The 24,311-nt window shown below is 52.1% G+C and overlaps 1 protein-coding gene across 6 annotated transcripts in view; it reads left to right on the top strand.

Annotated features, from left to right (window-relative positions):
* Positions 1 to 24,311, top strand: part of FAM178B (family with sequence similarity 178 member B) — a 109,138-nt gene that overhangs the window by 43,007 nt on the left and 41,820 nt on the right. For all 6 annotated transcript variants that reach the window (XM_061431556.1, XM_061431554.1, XM_061431555.1 and 3 more), the window contains exons 9-12: positions 13,049 to 13,163; positions 21,030 to 21,111; positions 21,380 to 21,556; positions 21,766 to 21,863. In XM_061431556.1, coding sequence (XP_061287540.1) covers positions 13,049 to 13,163; positions 21,030 to 21,111; positions 21,380 to 21,556; positions 21,766 to 21,863 — 472 coding nt within the window. The remainder of the gene's footprint in view (positions 1 to 13,048; positions 13,164 to 21,029; positions 21,112 to 21,379; positions 21,557 to 21,765; positions 21,864 to 24,311) is intronic.

Below are 24,311 nucleotides of genomic sequence, written 5' to 3'. Positions count from 1 at the left end.
TGGAATCAAGATTGCTGGGAGAAATATCAATAACCTCATATATGCAGATGATACCACCCTTATGGCAGAAAGTGAAGAGGATCTAAAAAGCCTCTTGAAGAAAGTGAAAGAGGAGAGTGAAAAAGTTGGCATAAAGCTCAACATTCAGAAAACGAGGATCATCGCATCTGGTCCCATCACTTCATGGGAAATAGATGGGGAAACAGTGGAAACAGTGTCAGACTTTATTTGTTGGGCTCCAAAATCACTGCAGATGGTGACTGCAGCCATGAAATTAAAAGGCGCTTACTCCTTGGAAGGAAAGTTATGACCAACCTAGACAGCATATTAAAAAGCAGCGATATTGCTTTGCCAACAAAGGTCCGTCTAATCAAGGCTATGGTTTTTCCAGTGGTCATGTATGGATGTGAGAGTTGGACTGTGAAGAAAGCTGAGCACCGAAGAATTGATGCTTTTGAACTGTGGTGTTGGAGAAGACTCTTGAGAGTCCCTTGGACTGCAAGGAGATCCAACCAGTCCATCCTAAAGGACACCAGTCCTTGGAAGGACTGATGCTGAGGCTGAAACTCCAATACTTTGACCACCTCATGCAAAGAGTTGACTCATTGGAAAAGACCCTGATGCTGGGAGGGATTGGGGGCAGGAGGAGAAGGGGACGACAGAGGATGAGATGGCTGGATGGCATCACTGACTCGATGTACATGAGTTTGAGTGAACCCTGGGAGTTGGTGATGGACACGGAGGCCTGGAGCGCTGAGATTCATGGGGTCACAAAGAGTCGGACACGACTGAGTGACTGAACTGAACTGAACTGAATCAACCTCTCCCAAAAATGACAGCTGGGTTTTCCATAGTGATTGTGTTGAAGCTATAAATTACTTTGAGAGTTACTACCATCTTAATAATATTGAGTCTTCTAATCTATGAACATGGGCTATCTCTCCATTTCTCTAGATCTTCTTTCATTTCTTTTTAAGAATGTATTGTAGTTTTTGGTATACAAGTCTTGCACTTCTTTTTGTTAAATTTATTCCTACTACTTTCTTCTTTTTGATATTATCATAAGTGGGACTTTTTTCTTCATTTTCTTTTCAGATAATTCCTTGCTAGTGTGTAGAAATACAACAGAGTATTTCTGTATTGACCTTATATCCTGCAACCTTGCTGAACTTGTTTATTAACACTAACAGTTTTTTTTTTTTTAATGGCAGAGTTTGATTTTGAAAGCAAACATGTTCTTGTGCAACTAATTGCTTGTGAGAAATGACCTCATGTTTCTGTAACAAACATGCTTCAGCCGTGCCCATGTAGGACTGGCCAGTAACCCAGGGCAATCACACTGAGTAGGCAGCAGTGCCTGGAGAAGAGGAGCTCGTCAGTGAGGTCAAAACACTGGACAAGAAGTAAAACACGTGTAGCTTCTTTCCCATTAGTTTTCAAGATGGTGTGGTTCATTCTGACCTACTCCTTCCATTCCCTGCCAGCTTCTATTATAGCTGTGTAGGAGGGAGAGGATATATCAGAATAAAGCGACTCTGGCCAGGACATTCTCTGGATATTTTTTTCAGTGGGTGTGACATTTAGCTTTCAGAAGAAATTTGTTTTCATGAGCAGTGTCTTGGGAAGCTGTGTCCTGCCTCCCTTGATCGCCATGCTTTTTCCCTCTGTCGCCAGAGCTCCAGGATTGTAGTCACTGGAACTTTGGGGCTCTCTTGGACATGCCCCGTTTTGTGGGTGACTTTCTTTTCTGTCATTGCTTGCATCCTCTCTCCTTCCTCCTTTTCAACCCTCCTTCCTTCCTGCCTCCCAGATAATATCTATAGGATTACTTCTTATAAGAAAAATAACAGGGACTTCCCTGGTGGTCCAGCGGCTAAGACTCCGCAGCACTCCCAATACAGGGGGCCCTGGGTTCAATCCCTGGTCGAGTAACTAGATCCCATATGCCCCCAACTAAGAGTTTGCACGCCGCCACTAAAGATCTCAAATGCCCCGATGAGGCTCAGAAGACTCCGAGTGCTGTAACTAAGTTCCAGCTCAGCTAAATAAATGATTAAAAAAAAAAAGAATAATGCCAAAAGATGACCAATAATCTTAGTAGCCCGGAACCTGTTTTTATTTTCTCAGAAGTGGTCTACGCATCAAGCTCAGAACATTCCAATAGGACAAGAGAAAGGTATTTGAAAAGCGAACGCCAGCTCTCCACCCATTCCCCACAGCCCGCTCCTCTCCTCATAATCAATAGCTTCTTGTAATGATTTTCAGGAGCGGAATTAATGCACAATCCACTTAGTGTGTGTTCTTGTATTTACGGGTTTATTTACACCATCTTTCTTCTGTCACGTGGACATTTATCTACAGTTGCCTCCCATGGAGAGTTAATCTTGTAAGAGTTTCCCTGCTCTCTCCCGGATGTCAGGAGAGGCCACAGGCCACACGGCACAAGTCAGGGTTTTCTCCAGAGTGGGGGAAGATGAAACAGCACCCCCTACCCCTGGGTGTGAAAAGAAAACATCAACACTTACATTTACATTTTAACTCATCTTTTAAAGACAGTTTTGTTGAGGCATAATTGACATACCTTAACCTATATGCATTCAGCGTGTGCAACTTACACACAAAACACAAACATAGACCCATAAAACTCACCACGATCAAAATAATAATGTCCGTTGTCCCGGGCCCTTAAGCTTTCTGGTGCCTCCTTGTCATTAATGCATCCCTGTCCCCTTTTACACCTAGGAAACGATCAATCTACTTTCTGTCCCCAGGTCAGCCTGCATTTCCTACTCCTGCATGCGTGCTAAGTCGCTTCTGTCGTGTCCGACTCTCTGCGACCCATGGACCACAGCCCGCCAGGCTTCTCTGTCCATGGGATTCTCCAGGCATTTTCTGTAGTTTTATATAAGTGGGACCATGCAGTGGGCACTTTTTTGTCTTTCTTCTTTCAGTCGCTTTGAGATGCGCCAACAGCGCTGTGTGTATCATAGTTTCGTCCAGTCAGCAGCTTTGTGGTGTCCTTTGTGGGGCAGCACCACGGTGTGTTCATCCAGTCGCCTCTTGGTGGACATTTCGGTTGCTTTCAGTTTGGGAGCTATTAAAGTGGATATAAACGTTCTCATGGAGGTCTTTGTGTGGGCCCTTAGGGTAAGCATGTATGCGTGCGTAGCCCGGGTCCTACGGTAGATGTGTGTTCAAGCTGTTCAGACAGCACTGCCCCACTTTTCTCTAAAGCTCTCATGCAGTCTCCCCCAGCCGTGCTCCAGTTGCTCCCCGTCTTCCCCACCACTCGGTTTAGTCAGTCCTTTTAAGAGGTATGCAGTGGTAGCTCATTGCAGTTTAATTTGCCTTTCCCTAAAGCCTGATGATCTTTGCATTGCCTCAGTTGCCATCTGTATGTCTTCTTTGGGCTCCCCTTGGTATACCCTTCTTTGGGCTTTGGGTGGGGAGGCCGTGCAGCAGGTCTGGGCCACCTCAGGACCCAGGCGGAGTTCGGCGGTCAGGCACCAAGTCCTCACCTGAGCGGCAGGTGCCAAGCACGGAGCGCTGTCCTCAGCGTTAGTAGTGCGGTGTGGAGAAGACTCTGAGAGTCCCCTGGACTGCAAGGAGACGAAAGCAGTCCATCCTAAAGGAAACTAACCCTGGGTGTTCACTGGAAGGGCTGATGCTGAAGCTGCAGCTCCAATACTTTGGCCACCTGATGTGAAGAGCCAACTCATTGGAAAAGACCCTGATGCTGGGAAAGATTGAAGGCAGGAGGAGAAGGGGACAACAGAGGATGAGATGGTTGGATGGCAACACCAACTTAATGAACATGAATTTGAGCAAATTCCAGGAGATAGTAAAGGACAGGGAAGCCTGGCATGCCGCAGTCCATGGGATCGCAAAGAGTCAAATACAACTTAGGGACTAAACAATAAGTAATTACATATATGAAGCACCTGGTGTACAGTGGACATTCAGAATGACAGCTAGTATCAAAACAAAATATAGGAAGTTCCCTGGCCATCCAGTGGTTGAGACTCCAAGCTGCCAATGCAGGGGTTCAGTCCTTGGTGAGGAACTAAGATCCCACATGCCGTGCAGCACAGCCAAAATAAAAAAAATTTTAATGTATTTCTTTATGAATCAGAGATCATTAGATAGACCGCAGGAACTGAGCAGCACGAATGTTCTAAATACTCTCTGTACTTCCTTTTAATTTCTGCAGCTTTTTATTTTGGCCATTTATCTCTCACCCTATTCTCGGATGGCTGGGTTTTGGTTTTTTTTCTGTTTTCTCACATTTTTAAGCAGTCAAAAACTTCTTAGTCTCTAGATCCAGTTGACACTGCTTTTTGCTGGCTTATAACGAGTTGTCCTCACTTCACCTGCTCTGCCTGCCACGGTGGGCCGGGCAGTCTCCAGGTACGGGGCTGGCGGGGGGCGGGGGGTGGGAAGCAGTCCATTCAGAGCCTCCTGGAGCTGAGTGAAGGCCTAGCCTGTGGACAGCTGCCCCTGGGGCTCCCCGCAGCCTTGTTACTCGTGGAGCACACACACACAGGGAGCACGTCTGTACTGGGTCCAGGGCCCGCTCTGCATTGCTATGTGGGTGCCCTTTATTCCTAAATGTCTCAGGGCAGCTGCCCCATCCCCGAGCCAAAAGAGGCAGGCCAGGATCCAGTTCTTTTTTAAAGACTTTTTTTTTTTTTCATGTGGACCATTTTTTTAAAGTTTTATTCAATTTGTTACAATATTGCTTCTGTTTTAGGATTTCAGTTTTTAGCCAGGAGGCACCTGTGATCTTAGCTCACCGACCAGGGATTGAACCCACACCTCCCTGTATTCGAAGGTGAAGTCTTAACCACTTGGCCACCAGGGAAGGGCCTAGGGATCCAGTTCTATGGGCCCAGCTGCACTAAATCTCTATCCTAACCCTGATGGTGCTGCAAGAGTGTCATGTAGACCCAAATGGGCAGGAAGACACTTTGAGGACCACTCAGGAAATCTGCCCCCGACTCCCTGGCTCCCTTGAACCTGTCATTGGCTCAGCACAGCCTCTCCAGAGTCTCCAGTTGGAATGCAACAATAATAGTAATTCAGCTTCATAACTGAGCCTCGTGTTTGAAACACATTATTGTTTGTTGTGATGATAAACGTGATTTCATTAAGAATGAGAGCTAACTTTTCTAGAGAGCTCATGCCAGCCCCTGAGCCCCTGGCTCTGCCTATCTCCTTCAGTCATCATAACCATCCAACAAGTAGATCCTGTCATTTTCCCCGTTTTGCAGGTAGTCAGGGGGCTGGAAGGGGGCACGGACTGTAAAGAATCTTTCTGCAGTGCGGGAGACCCAGGTTTGATCCCTGGGTCAGGAGGGTCCCCTGGAGAAGGGAATGGCACCTCACTCCAGTATTCTTACCTGGAGAACTCCATGGACAGGGGAGCCTGGCGAGCTGCAGTCCATGGGGTCACAAAGAGTCACACTTGACTGAGCGACTAGCACTTCACTTTCCGGGGGCTGGAAAGACTGAGCTTCACAGTCTTCGTATGACGTGGTCTCCTATGTGGTCAGCCTGACCCCAATCCAGCTCATTTTATCTTTTTCTCTCACTGTACCTGTGTCCTGGGAGCAAAACCAGCTGAACCCAGCAGCTCCTGACGTGGCCCCTGTGAGCCAGCTGTACAGGTGGTGGTCAGAATCGACCAGGAAGGTGCTGCTGAGTGAGGGTGGAGCACACATGCAATCCGGTCTCCAAGGGGCCAGCAGACCCGTGTCCCAACCTTGCAGGAGCAGACAGGCAGCTCTCCAACCACTGACTGCAGCTCTCCAACCACTGACTGCATGGGATGAGAGGAGCTGGTAGGAGGGGATGCAGATGTCCACTGTGGGTAACACACGTGGTCCCTGAGACGCATCCACTCATTCAGTGGGGCTAGTCCATGTCCTGCTGTGCGCTGGGCTCTCAGGCACAGGATCTTTTCAGCTCGCAGGTGGCTGTAAGGCACAGCCAGGCTGAGAAGGGGCCGGTGTGTGCAAGTGTGCAAGCCTGTTGATGGAGCAGAGGCCACGTATCAGAGGGGCTCATCCTGCTGCATTAGCTGCTAAGACTCTCAACCCACCTTTTTAAATGAGGGGAATAGACTCAGATGACTTTCGTGTGGTGAGCACACCCGAACGTCTGGCGTCAGACCCTGATCGGGGGATGTCAGCAGCTCCCCCAGGACTCAGCTTCTGGCCGCTGCAATTCTTAGCTGTGCTTGAGCTTTACAAAGAATGGGGCCGGGGTCCCATCCTCTGATACTGGTCTGGATGCAGCCTGGGTGCAGGTACCTTGAAACCTCCCTAGATCATGCCACAGGCAGCTGGCTTAGGGGCAAAGATGGGAGCCCTGGGTGTGATGTGGAGCTAGGGCTGCCTTCCCTTGATTCCTCCCCTACCCTGCCCACACTATCTGCCAGAGCAGGTGAGGATGGGCCCCATGATACCGCGGCTCTTCTTAGCTCAGTGATTCCTGAACTTGTCTGGTATTAGAATCACTTGGGAATTCTTAAAAATTCTACCGCCCAAGCCACACCCATGCTAATTAAACCACGGTCACTGGGGTGGGACACAGGCAGCAGCAACTTTTGAAGCTGCTCCCTGATTCCAAACTCTGCAGACAAGTCTGGGAAGCACTGTATTAGGTTCCCAGGGGGGCCCCAATCTAGAATACACCGCCATCCCTCAGACCATCGGGCTCTACTGCTAAAGGTGCTGTGTGGGGAGACCTTTTCCTCTCTTGATTTTGGTTTTTAGAGTTTTTTTTTTTTTTTTTAGAGTAGTTATTGTTTAGTTGTTAAGTCACATCCAGCTCTTTTGCAGCCCCATGGACCGTAGCCCGCCAGGCTCCTCTTGCATTGAGAGCATGGAGTCTGAGCCACTGGACCACCAGGGAAGTCTCTACTGAGCCATTATTATTAACGGAAACTCATTGTCTAAGGTTCGCACTCTGTTGTACGGTTTATGGCATGTGTCCCTCATTACCACGTCTCTGTCGCACAGAATGCACGCTTCAGTCGTGTCCGACTCTGTGCAGCCCCATGTGCTGTAGCCCACCAGGCTCCTCTGTCCATGGGATTCTCCAGGCAAGAATACTGCAGTGGGTTGCCATATCCTTCTTCAGGGGATCTTCCTGACCCAGGGATCAATCAAGCCCATGCCTCTTGCATCTCCTGCATTGGCAGGTGGGTTCTTTACCACTAGCACCACTGGGGAGCCCCATGATATAGATTAGTTTCACTCTGAAAATCCTGTGCTCCTCCCTCCCTCCGCCTGGCAACGCTTGATCTTTTTACCATCTCTATAGTTTGCCCTTTGCAGAATATCATATAGTTGGAATCATACAGCATATAGCCTTTTCAGACTGGCTTCTTTCTCGTAGCAATATCCATTGGACGTTTTTCCATGTCTTTTCATAGCTTGATTGTTTATTTTTTTATTGCTCAATGGGTTTCCATTGTCTGGATGTAGTTTATTTGCCTATTGAAGGACATTTTGGTGGCTTTGGTGTGTCAGTTATGAATAAAGCTGCAGCTTTATTCACGTTCAGTTTCTAAGTTCATCTGGATAAATAGCAAAAAGCACGATTGCTGAGTGGTATGGTGAGAGTACGTTTCATTTTGTAAGAAACTGCCGTTCTGTTCCTGTCGGCAGCGACTGAGAGTTCCCGTTGCTCCACATGCTCACCAGCATTTGCTGTCTTCTTTATTTTGTTCTAGACCTCAGGACCATTCCCAAAATCCAAAGGTAGAGAGAACTGGTGGGCCATGCTTTCAGGGATGTTACTGGGAAGCTCTTTGTTTGAGAAGTTTCAAATTCTTGCTTTTGAAATTTAAGAGGGCAGTTTGCAGGTGCCTTCCTGACTCACACTGAGGGGGCCTGGCATCCTTATAGACAGCCCAGGGATGCATACTGAAGTGGCAAAGGGAGGAAGTGGTTGCCTGGAGGTGAGATGCAATGGCTGGCCTCCGGCAGCCATCCTGGGCCACCAGGTGGTCCCAAGAAGAGGCACCTGCAGAGGACAACAGAGCAGCAGAGCCATCGATGATCCCACTCATCAGTCGGGTTCCTGCACGGTGTGGCCCACCCACCTCCAAACTTCTCTTCCATCAGAAAGAAATGAAACTCTAGTTTTGTTAAGCCCAGGTGGGGTTTTTGTTTTGTTTTGGAGCTCTTTGTTATTTGCAGCTGAAGCTAATTCTAGCAGATACCAGGGATTCGGTGGTTTGGCACAAAGCAGGTCTGACCTACACACGGGCCTGGAAGGCTCGATAGTGTTAGATGGCAGTGACAGTGGTGTGAGTTACAGAGGGCAGCAGGGAGGAGAGGTGGCCTGGGGACGGCCTCACGCACCCCACACCCCCCCTCAGCTCGTGGATCAGTGGACCAGGAGCTGACCGAGCCCTGTGTGTGTGTGTGTGTGTGTGTGTGTGTTGTGGGATGTGTGTGTGAATAAGTGGTGTGTACACATATGTGTGGAGATGTGTGAGTGGCATGGTGGGGGGGGGATGTGTATGTGTGATAAGTAAATAGATGGGTATAAGTAAATAGTTGGGGGGGTGTGCGTGTGTGGGGTGTGTGTGTGGTGAGTGGATACAGGGATGTATATGATGGAGATTGTGTGAGTGGTGTGGTGTGTGTCAATGCGGTGTGTGGTATGTGTGTGTGGTGAGTGAATGGATGAGTGTATGTGTGTGTGGTGGGGTGGGGATGTGTGTGAGTGGTGTCTATGCAGTGTGTGGTGTGTGTGTGGATGGGTGTGTGTGTGTGTGGTGGGGTGTGTGTGAGTGGTGTGTGTCTGTGCAGTATGTGAGTGGATGGATGGGTGTGTGTGTGGAGGGGCAGGCGCAGGCTGTGTTACATGCAAGGAGGCCATAGGGGGAGAGGGCCTGAGCCCCAGGGCGCGGTGAGAAGAGGGCAGGTGAAGGGGCCGTGAGGGTTGCAGAGCGGAGGAGGAGCAGGAAGGAGACCGGAGCAGAGCGGGTCTGGAGGGGAGACAGGGATGTGAGTGGCATGGGTCTGGGTGGGCTTCCTCAAGGCCCTGGGGCATGGTCCTCTGTGGTGAGCCCTGAAGGCAATGAAATGTTCGTGTTTGTGAAATGTGGACTTGATGGGATTTTATGTTTCTACCACAAACATGGCAGATTCCTCTGATAACATCCCCTTTGTTCTTTGTCCAGGCCCCACGGGGGACAGGTCTGTCCCCTCCCCTCCCATGTCTCCCCGTCCCCACCTCACCCTAACCCTGACCCACCCCTGGGCCTGGCACCAGCTCCAGCACCACGGGCTCCTGGCTGGACCCAGGGTCTGCAGGGCTCTTCCTCCTGACCATTACATCACTCTTGCATCACGCTGACCTTCCACCCCCCGCCTTCCATGCCATCACACCTCCTGGTGTGGCGTGCTTCACTCCCACGCACATGGTTTGTTTCCTCATCACACCTTCAGCTCCACAAGACCAGAACTTCAGTCACCTGGTGTTCACTTAATGTTTGTTGACTAAATAACAATTTTTTTTTTTTAGCTGCACCAAGTCTTAGTTGTGGCTCCTACATGCGGGATCTTTAGTTGCCACAGGTGAACTCAGTAGTTGCAACATGTGGGATCCAGTTCCCTGACCAGGGATTGAACCTGGGCCCCCTGCATGGGGAGTTAGAGTCTTAAGACACTGGATCGCCAGGGAAGTCCTCTGAATAACAATTTTATGTGACTAAGGCTAGAGTTGATTGGCTAAAACCTGTGATACAGAGCAAGTTTAAATTTAAATACAAAAATGCTGAGGGAAGTTAAATAATCTGAGTTGGGAGGATGAAAAAGAGTAAGGTTTTAAGCCTCCCTTTCCCTGGTGGCACATCGGTAAAGAATCCGCCTGCAGTGCAGGAGATGCGGGTTCTATCCCTGGGTGGGGAAGATCCCCTGGAGGAGGAAAGGACAACCCACTCCAGTGTTCTTGCCTGGAGAATCTCATAGACAGAAGAGGCTGGCAGGCTGCAGTCCATGGCGTTGCAAAGAGTCAGACACGACTCTTAGTGACTCAGTTCAGTTCAGTCGCTCAGTCGTGTCCGACTCTTTGCGACCCCATGAATCACAGCACACCAGGCCTCCCTGTCCATCACCAACTCCCGGAGTTCACTCAGATTCACGTCCATTGAAACAACAGTAAAAAAAAAGTCATGAGCCCCATGCTCGGATGTGTGATGGTTCAGTAGCTCACATTCCTTTGGGAATCAGCACTCCCATTTAAGGCTGATGGGGGCTCCCCTGCTGTGGCCCTGTGGGGTCTCCATGTCTGAAAATCGGGACCCCATCAGATGATGTCACTTGGGTCTCCCCACAGCAACACTCAGAGTGCGCGTTAGCAGCTTGATTGGGGGCGGGGGAGGGCATGAACAAGGACAGATGTCTGCAGACCCTGCTCCCCTGAGGCCCCGGGTGGGTCCTGGCAGGTGTCAGGAAGGTGCAAGGAAGCCCCCGCAGAGGGGCTGGAACTTGGGGGACTGAGAGGCTTGCAGGGATGTGTGTGGTTTCCCCCATTGTGCACAGACGGAGCTAGGAGAAGGGTGGCTACATGAAGTCAAGAGGCTGCTGAGGCGCAGATGGAAAAGTCGCTTTTATTTCCGGCCTGTGCCTCTTTTCCCCGCCCCCGCCCAAGCCTCCGCTCCATTCCAGGAGAGCTTTCAGACTCAGCCTCTCAACCGAGCCCAGATGCGCTGGCTGTTGGGGCTGGCATTGGAATCAGCCCAGGGCCCCGGTGCTCCCCCCGGGGGATCACCTCAGATGACCGCGCCGTGGGCGTACAGAAACCGAGTTCTCGAGACTTTTCTTCGGTGTCAGCTCTCCAGAAAACCCTCACTGGGGACGCACGGTGCTCGGGAAAAGCTGAGTGCCTGGCCTACTTACAGGCAGCGTTAATTACGGGCTCCGGGGGCCTGTTGTCACTTAACCAGCTTCCTGGGCTGTCAGTTTGACGGGACTGGTTTATCCTGGGGCCACCCAGACCCCTTTCTCTGGAACTTCTGGCCCCTCAGCCCCAGGGGAGCGGGGGTGTGCAGTAAATGGCCGGGCAGGCACACGGAGAGGGGTGAGGCCTGACTGGGCCCCAGGCCAGTGGGGTCTGCGATGCTGTCAAGGGCTTTTCTGGAGCGAGGCACCTGCGGGGGCCGCCGTGGGGAGGGGGCTTGCAGGCCGCCCGGGCAGGATGTCCCACCCAGCCGGGCCTCCCTGGGGCCTCGCCCTTGGCGATTCTCCTGCCACACCGTCCTCCCCGCCCTGGCAAGGTCACCGGCCTCCCACACAGCCCCGCTCCCACCCACTTCCCAGCTCGGGCTCTGCTCAGGCAGACAGCCCTCTCTCATTGTGTTTTGCAGCCTTCATTCTTCCCAGCTCATTTGCGACTTGGGCAAGGGGTATTATTACCATTCTCTGACTTGTTAAGTTGCCCGAGAGGAAAAAAACACAAGAATGTTTTTCCTCCTCCCAGAGTCTCATTACTGTTGGGTGAGCCTCAACTGAGTTGTGTTTCCAGAGAGAGACACTCAATGCCACCATCCCCGAAGGCATGGCCCTGGCTGGGACTCAGACCCTCAGCTGGCCGCCACGAGGGACCGTGGCCAAGACATCTCAGTGCCCTGTTTCTGGCTAGATGCGCCCACGCTGTTTCATGCCCTCTGCCACTTCCGTCCCTTGGCTAGGCATGGGCTTCATTTCCAATTACCTGTGCTGTCTGCCCCCTGCCCCAGCCCCCAGTTAAGTCTCTCTCGCCTGAGCAGGTTCCCCACCTTTCACCAGCTCTGGGTTTTACAGCAACATACTCTTTTGTATTGATTTATCCACCTGGATTCTCCGCCTCCTAGACCACAAGCTCCCTGAGGTCAAGGGATCTACTGGGTCACCTTTTAGTCTTTGGCAGCTGGCATGCATCCTACACATGGTGGGGTCCATCAAGGGGTACCCTTAGGACGGAAGGCTCGCCCTCCGGAATGGTGAAGGTTCAAGCCGGCGCTGCTCTTGGTTCTGCATTCCTGCAGCTCACCCTCCATCAGACCCTTCGTTTGTGTTCCGAAACACTGCCAGCCTGTCCTGTGACTTGTTACCAGTCTCCCTTTTAGCCGTCTGCTGCTTGGTCAGGCTTATGTAGGATGCATTCATTCATTTCATCATTTATCCATCCTTCCATCCATTCAGCTTCCTCCACACACCGGCCACTCTGAGTGTGCAGGGAGAAACAGCATGGACCTGGCCCCTGTCCTCATGGGATTTACATTCTAATGGGGAGACACAGACAAGCAGCGAGCAGATCAGCAAATAAGATGATGTGGAAGAGGGAGAGGAAGGAGAGAGAGGGGCCAGCGTGGGGCTGGGGCCGCAGAGGTGCAGCCAGCTTGGGAAGCACACTCCACCCCGTTGTCTTCTGCTTCTCTGTTCTCCTAGTTCGGAAAATATCCTTAAACAGTCTGAAGGAAGAAAGGCCCTCCAGTCCGTAAGGTTTTTCCCCTTTGTTGAGGAGGTCAGATGATTGCTCCTGTCAAGAGAGAATGGTCCTCAAAGCTCGAGCTTGCTGAGAAAACGCCTCCGGGACTGTGGGGAGGCCCTCCGGCAGGATCAGTAGACCTGGGAACGTCCAGACGTTGCCCTAAGGACGCTATTGAGAGTCCGTAGTAGGTGCCAAGCCAGACTCAGGCCTCGGTGGCGGAGAGTGCACGGCTGGGGAGCCTTGTGTCTCCTGTCTTGTGGTTTGGAGGCCTCTGGTTGGGGACTCAGCACCTGGCTCAGCTCAGGGCAGCTGATGGAGCTGGTGAGGGTGCCGTCCTCCCCAGGCCCACACGTCAAGGTGGCCGTAGCTTGAAGACAGGAGAATGAGCATCCAGGTTCCCAGAGCACCACAAGTGTCTGAAACCTCTGGAGGCTTCACCCTCCAGGAAACACCTGTGCTGCCCAGGAGTGCGGCTGGTCCCCGTGGCCCCGCCGTGGGCCCAGTGCAGCCCGTCCTGTTCTGCCCCCTAACCCCCGCACCTTCTTTGGTCTGACAGATGGGAACACGAACCTGTGGTGCCCCTCACTGCGAGAGGTCTCAGCCACGTTCCACAACCTCGGAGCCCACAGCCCTACTCTGCAGCCCCTGGGGCCCACACAGCACACTGGGAGGTGAGTACGCCCCTCCCTGGTACCCTTACTCACACGGCCATGGCCACTGAAAGCAGTTCAAACCTATCTAATCGTGTCCATTAAATACGTGCAGTACCAATTACACCTCAGGAAAAATGTAAATATATATATATATATATATATATAAAACAAAAAGGAGGCTCTTCTAAACATATTGGGTTGGCCAAAAAGTTCATTGGGGTTTTTGTGTTACATCTTACGGAAAAACCTGAATGAACTTATCAACCAACTGAATACATCCATGCACCTAATGCTCAGTCGTGTCCTACTCTTTTGTGACCCCACAGACTGTAGCCCACCAGGCTCCTCTGTCCATGGGATTCTCCAGGCGAGAATACTGGAGTGGGTTGCCATGCCCTCCTCCAGGGGATCTTCCCGACCCAGGGATCGAACCGTGTCTCTTGCACTGGCAGGTGGATTCTTTACCACTGCGCCACCTGGGAAGCCCACGTATTCTTGCTTGGAAACACTAAAGTAGCTCCTCTTCCATAAATGTGATACGCCTGGCCGGTCACTGTGCAAAGCTCCATTGTCGTCATTGTTGGCGATAGCTGGGGCTCAGTGAGCATTTTACTAGTTAGATAAAGGAGAGATTTCTTCTGATGATTATTGGAAATTATGTGCATTTTTTTTTAAGTTAAAAAGTCATCAGACTGGTGACTGCAGACTCCAGACTCCAGCCCAAAGAGTGAAGCACAGAGTCTGAGGGGCCACAGTGAACTGTGCGTCTTACCACGGGTGATCGGTGTGTGAGTCCCCGTGCTCACAGCTCAAGGCAGCGATGGGAAGAACCAGGCACTGCCAGGTCTTACTGCCCTGGAGGCTGACATTTGCTCCTGCCCCTTCCTGACTCAGAGCGCTTGCTGCCCCTCCTCTTCCAAGATGTGTCCCAGTCCCTTTGGTCTGTCTCCAAGCCCCTCCTGACACATGACCTAACATCAGCTCGTGGCCAGCCGGGCACACTTTGCGTGGAAAGTCTGCAATGCCCCGTTTTGTGTTGTTGCAGCCCCGTTGTGCACTGGGTTCGGGCTGGGTGGGACAGGGATGCTAACCGGTGCAATACAGAAACGACTCTTGTTGGATGGATGGCGGACTAGATCTGGGTTGTAAAGGCAAACTTTTTGTTGAGACTTCTCTGAGTAGTCGGTGTGAGACTTGACTATTTAGGGGGCTTCCCAGGTGGTGCTAGTGGTAAAGAACCCACCTGCTAATGCAGGAGACATAGGAGATGCTAGTTCGATCCCTGAGTCGGGAAGATCCTCTGGGGGAGGGTATGGCAACCCACTCCAGTATTCCTGCCTGGAGAATCCCATGAACAGAGGAGCCTGGCGGGCTGCAGTCCATAGGGTCACAGAGAGTTGGACACAACTGAAGTGATTTAGCACACACGCGTGCACGAGTGTTTAGGACCCTGGACAGGCCGAGCCCCCTCCCTCCTGCCAAGTAGCCCTGGGGCCGGCTGTGGTGGGCGGACATCCCTCTAGGGTACGGCCCGAGCTTTCTTAAGAACCTGTTCCACCACTGTGTTTGGTAATTGTCTGCCAAGCCAAACCAGACCAAACCACCCTCGCTCTGCTATAAATACCCCATGCTTGTGCCAGCCTGCCCTGCGCCTGCCCCTCCCCCTCCTTGGCATTCACACCAGGTGTAATAAGTCACTTGTCTCTTCCCCAACACGGAGCTTCAATTGAACCACCTTCTAGGAGGAATCAGGGAGAGAATTACACTCAGAAAAACAAAAGTCCATGAAGGGGAGGGCCCGGAGGGCCTGAGGATTCAGAGGAGCTATTTCTGAGCGCTTGGAAAGTGGTGCGCACCTGGTGTCCACTTGGAAAGTGGGAGGTGGCACTGGAGGCTCTTAACCTCCCCATTTACTCTGCAAAGAGCCACACTCCCCTAACTTCCCCCTTCCCCCAGGGGCAGGTGATTTGTAGAAGTGTGGCCATTTAAATTCATCACTTCAAATACTTGAGGGTGGCTCACTTGAGCGGTAAAGCATCTGCCTGCAATGCAGGAGACTCAGGAGACCCGGGTTTGATCCCTAGATTGGAAAGATCCCCTGGAGGAGGAAAGGGCATCTGCTTCAGTATTCTTGCCTGGAGAATCCCATGGACAGAGGAGCCTGGCGGACAACGGTCCATGGGTTGGCAAAGAATTGGACACAGCTGAGGAACTGAGCACGCTAGCACAAATACTTGAGAGCACAAACCCCCAGCACGAAGGCTTCCCGCTTCTCAGCACCCTGTGGGAGCAAGGCAGAGCCCCGTGGTCCTAGGGCAAGGCCCAGAGTGCCGCGGCCCCAGATGGCTGTTCTGACACCCCTGCCTCTTTCCTTGGGCCCCCCACCTTGGGATGGCTGCTGGCACACGCTCTCCACCGAGGATTCAAAACTGGCCCAGAGAATCTGGCCGATGAATTGCTCCTTTAAGATTGCCCCTGTACAGATTGCATCTCTATAAGAGGGGCTGGGACCAGCCGCCAAGCCACTCAGTCTAGGGACGTTCTTTTGGGAGTATAGCCTCCTTTCAAGAAGCAGACAGGTCCAGGAGAGACCTCTCCCATGACCTCCCTGGGGTGGGGGATGGTGAAGTGCTGGCTTGCTTCTGTGTTTGGGAAACTCGGGGTGTCTCAGGGTTGGAAGACTCTTCTAGAGCACTCAGGGAACATCAAGAAAGTTCTGGCATCTCCTGTACCAAGGTTGTGGCAGCCTTCACAGCTCCATGGGCCACAAGAGCATCTTCAGGACAGGGTGCCCTCTCTCCATCGTCCTCGTCCTCAGAGGCTCGTCCCATGTCAGTTGGTTCCACATCAGGTGCTTCTGTGTTGACCTCCAGGGATGTCCCCATCTAGGGCTCCTCTGAGGCACTCACGTGCCGTCAGTGGCCGAGACTGGAAATGAGGCCACATGTGGGCCCACGGCTTGCCATCTCTCCAGTCGCTGTGAGAAAGACAGGTCTCTCGCCAGCTGTTCCTAATCCCAGATTTCCCTGAAACTCATCACCATCTCATCGAATGCTTCAAGATTTCCTTCCAAAAGGAAACAGCCCTGCTGCTGCCGGACCACGTGCATCATCTGACGTCTGCCTTATTGCAGATAGAGTTGCCTTCTGCCCTGTGATGAGCCTGAGGAGGGAGACAGCCAGCAGAGGAGGAACCAGAGTGTGAACGCTGGACAGGAAGCAGATGAGAGCCTGAGCATCCTCAGAGGGGACCAGTGCCACGCTCACCTATACAGACTTTTCATCAGGTGTCCCCGGTCTCACCTGGAAAGAGAGGGAGCAGTGGCTGATCTTCCTGGGCTGCTCCCTGATTGCAAAGCCCAGAGGAAGAGCCCTGGTCAGATCATAGGTGTGTGTGCACGCTTAGTTATGTCCAACTCTTGCGACCCCCTGGACTGTAGCCCAACAGGCTCCTTTGTCCATGGAGCTTTCCAGGCAGGAATACTGGAGTGGGTTGCAATTTCCTACTCCAGGGGATCTTGCCGACCCAGGGATGGAACGCCCATCTCTTGTGTCTCCTGCGCTGGCGGGCAGTTGCTTTACCACTGCGCCACCTGGGAAGCGCAGACCGCAGGTCCAGCCCCTGAGGACTGGCAGCCTGCTGCTGTTGCCTGTTGCTGGTGGCCTTCACCCACTGGGTTCTCTGAGAGGGAGGCCTGGTACAGAGGCCAGTCGGCTAAATGGCAATCAGTCCACTGAAAGGGCATCCTGTCAAGTGTGGGGGTGGTGGCCTTGGGACAGAGTAATTGGATCCAGGTAAAAGTTGCTGCCTCCCCGCCCCCCCCATTAGCTCAGCATCGATTCCTCTTCATTGCCTTGACTTCGGTCACTAGAGCCCAGCTGACAGCGCTGGTCTGGTTTAGCAGTGCCAGCCTGGGAGCGTGCCCTGCCCATGGAATGTGTGGTGGGCCCAGACCCCCAACTAGACCCTCGGTTTTCCCGTCTTCCCAAGGAAAAGGAGCAGAGGGTCACTTTCACTTAATTTTTTTTTTCTCAAATAATAATCAGATCAGTTGCTAGAAGCCAACACGCTTCTCTTAAGAGTGTAGAACAATGCCTTTGCAACCCAAACTCTAGCTCCTGGGTGCTGGCCACGGGCCAGGAACCCTAACTGCCAGGCCAGTGTCAAGGCTGGGGGTGGGGGTGGGGGAAAGCTGCTTTGCTGGTGAGGCTGGTGGTGGGACCCTCAACTTGATTCCAACCTGCTGAATCCAGGAGAGGAGTGGGCTCCTTAGACTATGAATTCCTCTTCGTGGCGGAGGCCTGGGGATCAGCCGATGCCACTTCCCAGAATAGCAGTCTCAGATGCCACGTTCCAGGCGAGCGGCTCCTTAGAGAGGCAGGTGGGGAAGGGGAACCCGTTATGTTGCCTGCTGGCTGTTCTCAGCAGAGGAAGCCTGGGGAGACACTGGGGCGCAGTGTGGCAGGGGCGGGGGCAGCAGTAGGGGGAGGCCATGCATCCTTCCCACTTAGAAAGCCTGGCATTCTGTCCATCCCCAGGAGGAGAGACTCTTGTCACAGACACACTTCCCCTCCCCAGCTCTGAGAAGATGAGTCACCAGCTCACAATTTCTGCCCTCTTTCTCCCACTAGCAGCACGAAACTGTCTGAGAGCTCCCTCCACTTAGGCAGAGTCACAAAGTTGGCTCTGAGGCTCCCCGCCTCTTTGGGCAATCTAAAAGCGTTGCCTCCCATGTTTGCACGGCCCTGCGCACGCTCATGGACTGGTGTAAGCCAGGACTCCTGTGCAACTCTGACCCAGGCCCAGTGCGTGAGCCCCAGTTTCCACCGTTTGTTCGTGTTCTCTGGCCCTCACGAATGCTGAGGAAGAATGGCCTGGAAGAAAGGCCCAGCCCAGGCCTATCTAGCACTGGCCCCACTCCTCCGCTCCAGCAGTGATTTGTTGACACCGACTTCCTGGGTGCCTAGAGATGGCATTTTTCTTCCCTCTCTGAGAAGCAGCATAGAGAAGGAAAGAGCGGAGCCTCTTCTCTGGAGCGTCTGGGAACCATGGCCAGGGCGGCGGCCCCAGAGGCTGTTGCTGTCGGCAGTGTCGTTGTCATCACGGGGGACTTCATTTGTAGGGAGTCCCTTGTTATCAGGAACTCCAAGCTAGTTAGTAAGACTGCAGCAGCGGAAGAGACGGCACAGGGAGCCTTGTCATAAAGTCATCCTACTTGGATTTCCCTGGTGGTCCAGTGTTGAGATATCTGCCTGCCAGTGCAGGGGCCATGGGTTTAATCCCTGGTCCAGCAAGATCCCACATGCCATGGGGCAGCTGGGCCGGTGCCCGTGGCTGCACCTCCTGAAGCCTGTGCCTAGAGCCTGCACTCTGCATCAAGAGAAGCCACTGCAATGAGAAGCCCATGCACTGCAAGGAAGACCGAGCACGGCCAAAAATAAATAACACGTTAATTTTTAAAAAGCCACCTCACTTATTTGATGCCAATGATATACACGTGGCCAGAGAAAGAGCATCATTTAGTAAGGACACCCAAGCTCAGGGTTTCACCCGGGGAGCATGTGCCCAGCAGGCCTGTGCAGAGATGTGAGTCTGCTGTGTTGCCAGCACCTCCCTTCTTGTAGCTGCTACTGCTAAGTCACGTCAGTCATGTCCGACTCTGTGTGACCCCATAGACAGTAGCCCACCAGGCTCCCCCGTCCCTGGGATTCTCCAGGCAAGAACACTGGAGTGGGTTTCCATTTCCTTCTCCAATGCATGAAAGTAAAAAGTGAAAGTGAAGTTGCTCAAGTCGTGTCTGACTCTTTGTGACCCCATGGACTGCAGCCTACGAGGCTCCTCCATCCATGGGATTTGCCAGGCAAGAGTACTGGAGTGGGGTGCCCTCGCCAAACTGTGTGACTCTGGTCTTTAAAGAGGGTGTTTTAAATGTGACCGTGGCCTGTCTTCGTCCAGGCTGTTTGCTGTCTAAGAGGAATCTGTTCGTGCCAGGCTTGTCTGTGGACAGCATGGTCGTGGAACACCTTTGGGGGAGTTGTTGAGGATCTCTCTCAGTCCGATTTCACCTTACTTGCAGACTTTGGAAGCTAACCTGACATAAGCTACAATGAAGCATGCTTTTCCGTGCATGCACAGACTCACCATACCTGTGTGCACAGAGAACGCTTTTAAATGGATTTTCTTTATTTTAGTTGTTTATTTATTTTTATTTATGTTTTTAGCTGCACTGGGTCTTTGTTGCTGCGAGCAGGGTTTCTCTAGTTGTGGCGAGTGGGGGCTACTCTGTAGTTGCCGATGCAGGCTTCTCATTGTTGTGGAGCACGGGCTCTGGGCACAGGCTTCAGTAGTTGTGGTGCTTAATTGCTCTGCAGCATGTGGGATTTTCCCAGACCAGGAATTGAACCCTTGGCCCCTGCATTGCAGGGCAGATTCTTAACCAGCGGACCACCAGGGAAACTCCAAACAATGCTTTTGAGGAATACGTGGCAGGAGTCATTGGAGTATGATTTTTCAGGCTTCCAAGCCCCAGAAAACTAAAGCTAGGGGCCCTCCTGAAGTGCCAGTGTTGGGGTGCCAGCCCCCGAGGGGCACCGGTGGCTCCATGTGCTGGTGTTCACCCCCTTGTGCAGCTCTCTCACCCTGAGTGAGGCTGGCCCATGTGACCAGGGGAGATCACAGAAGCAATGTCACCTCCAAGGTTAGGTTCTAAAAGGTTGCAGCCTCCATCTTAGGCGGGCATCTCCTCTCTCTCAGATCACTCACTTTAGAGAAAGTCTGGGCAAGTTAGGGAACCCTGGGGTGAAGCTCATGGAATGACTGAGGCTGGTGACCCCCTAGTGACCTAAGAAGTAGTTCCTCCAGGCTAGTCAAGCCTATGCTGACAGCAGGCACCCCCCACGAAAGCCTTGGGGGCAGCCTCCCCAGAGACCCTGAGTTAGAGCTCCCTGGCTAAGCTGCTTCTAGGTTCTTGACCCTCGGAAACTGCACAGGATAATACGTATTTGTTGTTTTTAAGCCTCTCCATTTGGGGGGAGTAATTTGTTACGCAGCAGTGGATGACCTATTCATTGCGTTCATGACATGTGACATGTGACATTGTGTTCATGGGAACAGTGACATTTTATTGTTTTGGGCTCCAAAATCATTGCAGACGGTTAACTGCAGCCACAAAATTAAAAGATGCTTGCTCCTTGGAAGAAAAGCTATGACAAACCTAGACAGTGTATTAAAAAGCAAAGACATCAATTTGCCAACAAAGATCCGAAGCTGTGGTTTTATAGTCAAAGCTGTGGTTTTTCCGGTAGTCACGCATGGAAGTGAGAGTTGGGCTATAAAGAAAGTTGAGTATCGAAGAATTGATGCTTTTGAACTGTGGTGTTGGAGAAGACTCATGAGAGTCCCTTGGACTGCAAGGAGATCCAACCAGTCCATCGTAAAGGAAATCAGTCCTGAATATTCATTGGAAGGACTAATGCTGAAGCTGAAACTCCAATACTTTGGCCACCTGATGCAAAGAGCTGACTTATTTGAAAAGACCTTGATGCTGAGAAAGATCGAAGGAAGGAGGAGAAGGGGACGACAGAATGAGCTGGTTGGATGGCATCACCGATTCAATGGACATGAGTTTGAGTAAACTCCGGGAGTTGGTGATGGACAGGGAGACCTGGCGTGCTGCGATTCATGGGGTCGCAAAGAGTCGGACACAACTGAGCGACTGAACGATAACAACAAGAGAAAGACCCGCAAAGACAGGGCACCAGGGCCCTGAGTTGAATGGATCGTCCAAGAACTCTGTTCTCCAGCAGGCACCGCCTCCCCCCGCCTTAGTTCTTCCCTTGTGCCTGCCTCTGACTGCTTCCCTTCCTGTGCTTCTGTGTTACGTAGCGAGGCCAGCCTGAGCCACAGTGAGCAACAGGATGCCCTCCAGGAGGTGGCCTTGGACAGCAGCCTGAACTACATCTGTAAGGTGAGTCCCATCCATCCCCGTGCCCGCTCTCGATCCAGACCCACCCATCATCTAATTCAGGGGGTCCCACTGGGCACCATCACAAGCGCTTTGCTGGCTGCCAGGATGGATGCTACCGAAGCTGGCTCCCTCCACGCCCGTGCCTGCCCCTGACGACCCTGGGAGGCTCGACTTCAGGACATGTTACTTTTCTCAGCTCCTTCCCAGCACAGCTGGGAGCTCGCAGTGCCAGGGAGGCACCCCTGCCCTAGCGCTCTCTCCTCTCCAGTTCCTGACACTGTGCGCACTGGCCCAGCCAGGGGCCTACACTGACCAGAACCTTCTGGACCTGATTGAGCTGCTATGCCGAGCTGGCCTGGACACCAGACTCCGCCTGCTGCCCAAGACTGATCTCCAGCAGCTTCTGCTCCAGCTCCTGGAGAACATCCGAGAGTGGCCGGAAAAGGTACTGTGGACCCCTGAGTCAAAGCCCAAGCCCCCGGCTTCACCTGTGAGGTCGCCAGGGTGCTCCCTCGGCCCCCAGCGGGGCCCACGCTGCTCCAGCGGTCCTCCCCTCTGCTCTCCAGGCCTCCCTGCTTAGTGGGCTGATGGGAGGTCAGGGTAGGAGGCGCCCTGCCTCTGGAAGCCCAGCTGGATGCCCTCTGTGCCCCGCAGCTCCGGCAGCTGTGCTGCGCCCTGAGTCGGGCCTCTGATCACCACCACAACCTGCTGGCACTCGTGCAGCTCTTCCTGGACGTGAGCCCCCGGAGCAGGTGGGTGCTGCCCCACCTCCGTCTCCCCGCCCTCTGAGGCTCATCCCCGCCCCCGTGACACCCTGTGGGGTGTGGAGGAACCACCGTCTGCCCCATCAGTCCCCACAGACCTCCTCCTCCCACCCAGTGTCATAAACCCAGGAGCAAGAACTAAAAATACAACTCACTAATGACTTCATTACCAAACGGAAAAAAAAGCCGCATTTTCTTAACACGGTCTTATTAGCAAAACAATTGCCTTGTGCAATTAGCCTCAGACTCACAGCACCCCTACCCGCCTTCCAGACTGCTCCCCCCAGTCCTCATGGAGGTAGGGTTCCTCCTCGCCATTCAGACATCAGCTGCACAGTGTCCCCTCATCAATCCCCTTGACACCCTCCTCTCAAACTCTCCGTTAATCATTCTATTTTCTACACGGCGCTGATCTCAGCCAGAAATTTCTTTATATTTGTTTCCCTTTTTTAAAAATTTAATTAATTTGTGGCTGTGCTGGGTCTCCCTTGCTGAGTGAGGGCTTTTCTCTGGTTGCGGTGAGCGGGGTTCTCATTGCGGTGGCCTCCCTTGTTGCAGAGCGCAGCTGTAGGCGCTCAGATATAAGTAGTTGCAGCTCAGGGGCTCAGTAGCTGCAGCACATGGACATAGTTGCCCTGAGGCATGTGGGATCTTCCCGGACCAGGGATCAAACCCATGTCCCCTGCATCGGCAGGCGAATTCTTCACCACTGGACCACCAGGGAAGTCCTGTGTGTTCCTTGTTCATGGCTGCCTCTCCTCCTTATCACCTCCAGTGAACAGGTCCTTTATTGGGGTCACTGTCATATCACCCCTCATCCAGAACAGAGCCTGGCACACTGTGGGCACTTTGTAAATTCTTCTTGAGTGAATGAATGTGCTGAACAAACAAACTCAGCCTGCAGGAAGATAAGGACCAATTTTCTGTACCCACTCCAGGCTCCCCTTCGCCCCTCCTTCCTTCTCCTACTTGAGGGCACAGCCCCAGGGAGTCCCTCTCCCTTCCCTGTGCAGGCCTCTCCCTGCGTCCCCTCCTCTCCTCTCTAGCTCTGTTTGCAGCTGCTACTACCTAGAATGGCGCTTCCCTGGTGGCGCAGTGGTAAAGAATCTGCCTGCCAGTGCAGGAGACCTGGGTTCGATCCCTGGGTCAAAAAGATCCCCTGGAGAAGGAAATGGCACCCCACTCCAGTATTCTTGCCTAGAGAACCCCACGGACAGAGGAGCCTGGCGGCCTACAGTCCATGGGGTGGCGAAGAGCCGGACATGACTCAGCAACTAAACACCACCACCTAGGGTGACACCTCTCCCCACCTTCCAGCCAGGCTGTCCTGGATCCCCTCCAGGGGGACCCGACGCCTTCACAGACAGTCCAGCTCCTCCGCAGCCTGTCTGTTCTGTGGCTGCACGTGATTGTCCTGTCTCTGCCCGGCCTTGCTCCCCGTCACCTGCGCTGAGAAGTGCAGAGGGCTGAGCCTGGCCTCCGGGTCCCTTGTGGCCCAGCCCCAATTTCCCGTTTGCTCCAGCCAGGCCATGTGATTTGTAGCTGCTGTTTTCACTTTCATGTGTATGTATATTTACATGTATGGAAATGTGTCTGTGTACTGGCAGACCTCATTTTATTGTGCTTCTTCACTTGATTGCGCTTCACAAATACTCCGTTTTTCGCAAGTGAAGCTTGTGGCGACCCTGCATTGAGCAAGTCTGCCAGTGTCATTTTCCCAACAGTGTCTGCTCACTTCATGTCTCTGTGGCACATTTTGGTAATTCTCGAAATACTGCAAGCTTTTTCCTTATTATTATATTTGTGATGATGGCCTGTGATCAGTGATCTTGGATGTTACTATTGTGAAAAGATTAGGACTCACTCTCTGAAGGCTCAGATGATAGCATTTTGTAACACTGCAATGTTTTTAATTAAGATAGGTATATTATTATTCAGACATAATGCTGTTGCACACTAATAGACTACAGAATTAATACAACTTTTGAAATAATTTTATTTATTTAATAATTTCTGCTTCACAGAAAAGTGACTCAGTTATACATATATATATTCTTTTTCATACTCTTTTTCATTGTGGTTTATCACAAGATATTAAATATATATACTGAGCTATACAGTAGAACCTTGTTGTTTATCCATCCCACATATAACAGTTTATATCTGCTAATCCCAGATTTCCAGTACTTCCCTCCCCCCAGCTTCCTCCCACTTGGCAACCATAAGTTTGTTCTCTGTGTCTGAGTCTGTTTTTGTTTGGTAGATATGTTTATTTGTGTCATATTTTAGATTCCACATAAAGTGATATCATATGGCATTTGTCTTTGTCTTTCTGACTTACCTCACTTAGTATGGTAAATCTAGGACCATCCATGTTGCTGCAAATGGCGTCATCTCATTCTTTCTTACGGCTGAGTAGTATCCGTTGTATATATG

The sequence above is a fragment of the Bos javanicus genome, chromosome 11 (assembly GCF_032452875.1).
Source record: "Bos javanicus breed banteng chromosome 11, ARS-OSU_banteng_1.0, whole genome shotgun sequence".
Classification (NCBI taxonomy): domain Eukaryota; kingdom Metazoa; phylum Chordata; class Mammalia; order Artiodactyla; family Bovidae; genus Bos; species Bos javanicus.
The sequence above is the reverse complement of the archived record's forward strand: the minus strand, read 5'-3'. Positions and strand labels throughout refer to the sequence as shown.